This window comes from Hydra vulgaris, chromosome 09 (assembly GCF_038396675.1).
Source record: "Hydra vulgaris chromosome 09, alternate assembly HydraT2T_AEP".
Lineage (NCBI taxonomy): Eukaryota > Metazoa > Cnidaria > Hydrozoa > Anthoathecata > Hydridae > Hydra > Hydra vulgaris.
In genome coordinates this window covers 29,158,027-29,162,706 of record NC_088928.1, presented here as the reverse complement: position 1 = coordinate 29,162,706, position 4,680 = coordinate 29,158,027, and the positions used below count along the sequence as shown (strand labels likewise).

General features: G+C 23.4%; 1 protein-coding gene across 1 annotated transcript; it reads right to left on the bottom strand.

The window, feature by feature from the left end:
• Positions 1-2,860: 2,860 nt before the first annotated feature.
• LOC105844354 (U6 snRNA phosphodiesterase 1) lies at positions 2,861-3,809 on the bottom strand. Its single transcript, XM_065805249.1, has one exon. The coding sequence runs from the start codon at positions 3,781-3,783 to the stop codon at positions 2,914-2,916; it is 870 nt and encodes a 289-aa protein (XP_065661321.1). The 5' UTR covers positions 3,784-3,809; the 3' UTR covers positions 2,861-2,913.
• Positions 3,810-4,680: the final 871 nt, after the last annotated feature.

Here is a 4,680-nt window from a genome sequence, read left to right as displayed (position 1 = left end):
AGATTTTTAAACACTTTTTAACTCCCTGCATGTTTAATCTATTTAAGTCAGCCAATGTATGTACATTTCCTGCATGTTCTACCTATTTAGTCAGTTGTTGTATGTACACTCCCTGTCTGTTCAACATGTTTAAGTCAGTCTATATGTGCACACTTCCTAATTTTTACAATAAATAAAATTTTATAAACAATATAACTTTTAATTAACAACAATCACAGGCATTACGCATAAAACTATTACTAAATACTTTAAAATATAGCATAAAAGTGCACACAAAAACACATACGATCAAGAGCCTCAGAAACGTAAGACCGTGGTTCAAACCCCACCTCTAGGCAAACTCTGCAACACCGGTTGGGAAGGAGGCATGAACTTCCTATAAAATGCTCTTCCTCGGTGCTCTGTGATAAGACAGTAAGGACTTCTTGGGGCACTTTATATATATATAAAAAAAAGAGGAATCAATAACGCGTCCACACCCGACGCATGTATATTATAGTGAGTTATAAATATATTCTTTGTTTTTTACGCTATGCAATTATTTAAAACACTGATTTATTATCGGGTCATCAATTCACAAACGTCAGAATAGGCTTTTGATTCTATCATCTACCTGGTTATTAACTCCATAACACTCTTAGAGTAATTCAAGAAGTTTGGCTAAAGTTAAAACTAAAAGCAATCTTTTAAATAATATTTCGACACAATTCAAAGTACCACTTAAGCATACAGTTACAGCATTTATATATATACATATATATGTATATATATGTATACATATGTGTATATATATATATAAATATATATATATATATATATATGTATATATATATATATATATATATATGTATATATGCATGTATATATATATGTATACATATGTATATATATTATATATATTATATGTATATATATGTATATATATATATATATATATATATATATATATATATATATATATATATATATATATATATATATATATATATATATATATATATATGTATATATGTGTGTGTATATCGCTATATAGCAATTGGTAATTATAGTCACATTAAATAGAATATATAGATATATACCAATAGGTAGTTATAGTCTCATAGATATAGAATTGTCGTTATGTAGTAGCTAGCAACGATATGAAGCTATTGATATATCATTACAACACCGCTAGCTAAAAGCTTTGATATGTAGTCTTCAACTATCTTGAGAGTTGTCGTTATGTTGTAGTTAGCTCACCTTATTTTATCATTTTGTTTCATTTTATCATTTACATATACATATGTAAACGATAAAATGAAACAATGTTAGAAAAGTGCCTAAAAATTGTTGTGAAGCTATTTGCTAGTTATTAATTATTATAAAAGATCTAAGTATAAATTAATAGAAAACATATAAATTACAAAGAATTAATGGCAAACTTTTTTATTATGCAATAAGATACCGAGCACCAAAATTATGGAATTCTTTTTAAAAAGCAATATATATATATATATATATATATATATATATATATATATATATATATATATATATATATATATATATATATATATATATGTATATATGCATGTATATATATATATATATATATATATATATATATATATATATATATATATATATATATATATATATATATATATATATATATATATATATATATATATATATATATATATATATATATATACAGTGGTGGCCAAAAGTATGGAAACTTTTTTTAAACTACATTTTTTTTATTTGTATTAAATAAAACCAAAATTATTTAACCCGAGTGTACTTGCAATAGTCTACTTTATATATACTAGAAGTTTGAACTTGTCTTTTCTAAGACATTTTATTACATACTAATATTTCTTAATTTCGATTGGACAAAAGTATGGAAACTTGTTCAAACTTGTCACTAAACATAGACAAATCTTATCATTTAGAATTAAAACGTGTTAGAATTGACATCTTTGTTAGTTCATCATAGTTTACTTTTATATTAATCAGTATGGCACCGCGAAAATATTCTAGTGATATTAAAAATAAAATAGTTGAGTGTTTTAAAAACGGTAATAAACCAATTGATATTTCTCGAAATTTTCAAGGTCCAAAAGGTACAGTTTCAAAAATTATTAAAAAATTCAAAGAAAGGGGAACTGTGGAAGTGAAAATGAAACCTGGAAGACCAAGATTGGATAAAGTTATAAAAAATACTTCTACAAAAGATCCTAGAAAGTCATCAAAGGATGTAAAAGAAGAAATCTTGGAACAGCATGGAGTTTTATTATCTGACAGGACAGTTCGTAGAAGGTTAAATGATGCGGGCTTATTTGGAAGAGTGGCTGTTAAAAAACCGTTAGTTTCTAAGAAAAATAAGATGGGTAGATTATTGTTTGCAAGGGAACATTTAAAATGGTCATAAGTTTCCATACTTATGACCAGGCCTAATTTAAAAATTTAATTTTTTTTTGTATATGTTAATAAAAAAAAATGTTTTATTTTATTAAAAAGTTGTATTACGACTTTAATAAACATATGCATAATATGTAGTAAGTGTTGCATTTTTTATAAATAAATAAAAAGCATTTTTGAAAAGTTTTCATACTTTTGGCCACCACTGTATATATATATATATATATATATATATATATATATATATATATATATATATATATATATATATATATATATATATATATATATATATATATATATATATATATATATATTTAATTGAACTCGATATCATAGTTTTTAATTTTTATTTGTTTACTTATCTTTATTGTATAATAAATATTAACAAAAGTATATATATTCGTAACTATGAAAGTGTCAATTAAAAATATTGAAAAGTCAACGAAAAAAATGCTAGAGGTAAGTGTTAAATATTCAAAAATTTTGCTACCACAAAACAATAACACTTTATTGTAAGCAAATCTGAAAAAGTTTATTGCCACATTTCATGCAAACTTTGGAAGCAAGAATACTAAACTGGTCTTTTAGTTGAGAAAAGGAATCAATATATTTTTCAATTTCTGTTTTTTTATCACCAAGGCACCAAGCAAAGCTAACATGAAAAGAGGGCTCCTTGTAATAAATGTCTAAACCGAATTCTTTAAATACTTTATCAACACTATCAGTTATTTCTTTGAGCTTTGAATAACCTGAGTTGATTTCCACTCCAATAAAAGTTCTAGTTTTTTCATCATTTACATAAACTTTAATATTCAAAAAACTATAAGTAAACGAATGCAGAGGGATACAATCTTTGAGCTTTGAATATAATGGTTCCATCCAATAATGCCTGATAGGTACTGTCCGAGATAAACTGATGTGACACTCATCAAGCTGGAAAAATGTTAAACTTAAATCCTTGAAGTTATGTACAAGATAATTGTAAAGAGATATAGTATTGGAATTAATGGTTAAAGGAGTAAAAACATATGTCGGCCAGTTTCCTTCAAAATGTTCAAATGTCCTCACCTTACCAGGTAACTTTTTATTCAATCGGCTGGTAGTAGATAAGTTTGTAACCAATTTGATACTAGATGACATTATATCAATATTTTGTGAGGAAAACATTTTTTGTATTGATATTGGAACTGGTAATGGAGCTATCTTATTACAATTTTGACTTAAATTAGTCTTTAAATCAATTATTTTTCTTTTTTTCTTGGTATTAACTATATTCGATTGCACATCTATTTTTTTTGTATTAGTTTCAAGTTTTTCATTTTGCATTTCATCTGCAGATTCATTTTCACTATCGGAATAACTCACTAAACCAGACATTACTAAAACCACATCTCTATATAAAAAATAAAATTAAAATGGAACTAGATCTTAAAATTATATATATATATATGTATAATATATATACATATATATATATATATATATATATATATATATATATATATATATATATATATATATAGATACATATACATACATATATATATATATATATATATATATATATATATATATATATATATATATATATATATATATATATATATATATACATTTTACGATTGAAAAATAACGTATTTTTAAGAAAAATACGTTATTTTTCAATCTTAACATGTTTTGTAATTTACATACTACATTTTCAAAAGATAAAATTATCATTTAAAACTCTGGAATATAAAATCAAAATTTGAAGACATTACAGAGAAATATTAACAAACAAATAAAATTGTTACAAACCGATAAAATTATAATACAAATTATGAGAAAATATATAAATTTTAAAAATTAGTTGTATTGTATAAATTTATTCTGGTACCTTTTTTGCCAACTTCAGCCATAATTATTATAAATATTGGTCTTATTATTTATAGCAAATATTGTTGTTTATCTTGTTTTAAGCTTAAACCACAAAAAGTTCTCAATTTGTGAATTAGCAGTTGTGTAATAATGTGTAAATAACAAAAATTTGCTATTTATTGTTTAACTTTAATCTAGTAATTCAAATTACTTTTAGTAGTAATTTGATTAAGTTAAAAAATCAAGTTTAAAGTTTCTGCTTAATAGTATTAAACAAAAACTTTTAACTTGATCTGATACTTTTATTATTGCTCAATAGGTTTTATAAAGATACTGTCTAACACAAACAATATTTGTGCTCTTCATCACTTAAAGTATCAAGTAATGATTTTATTGATAATGTATGTTACTAACATA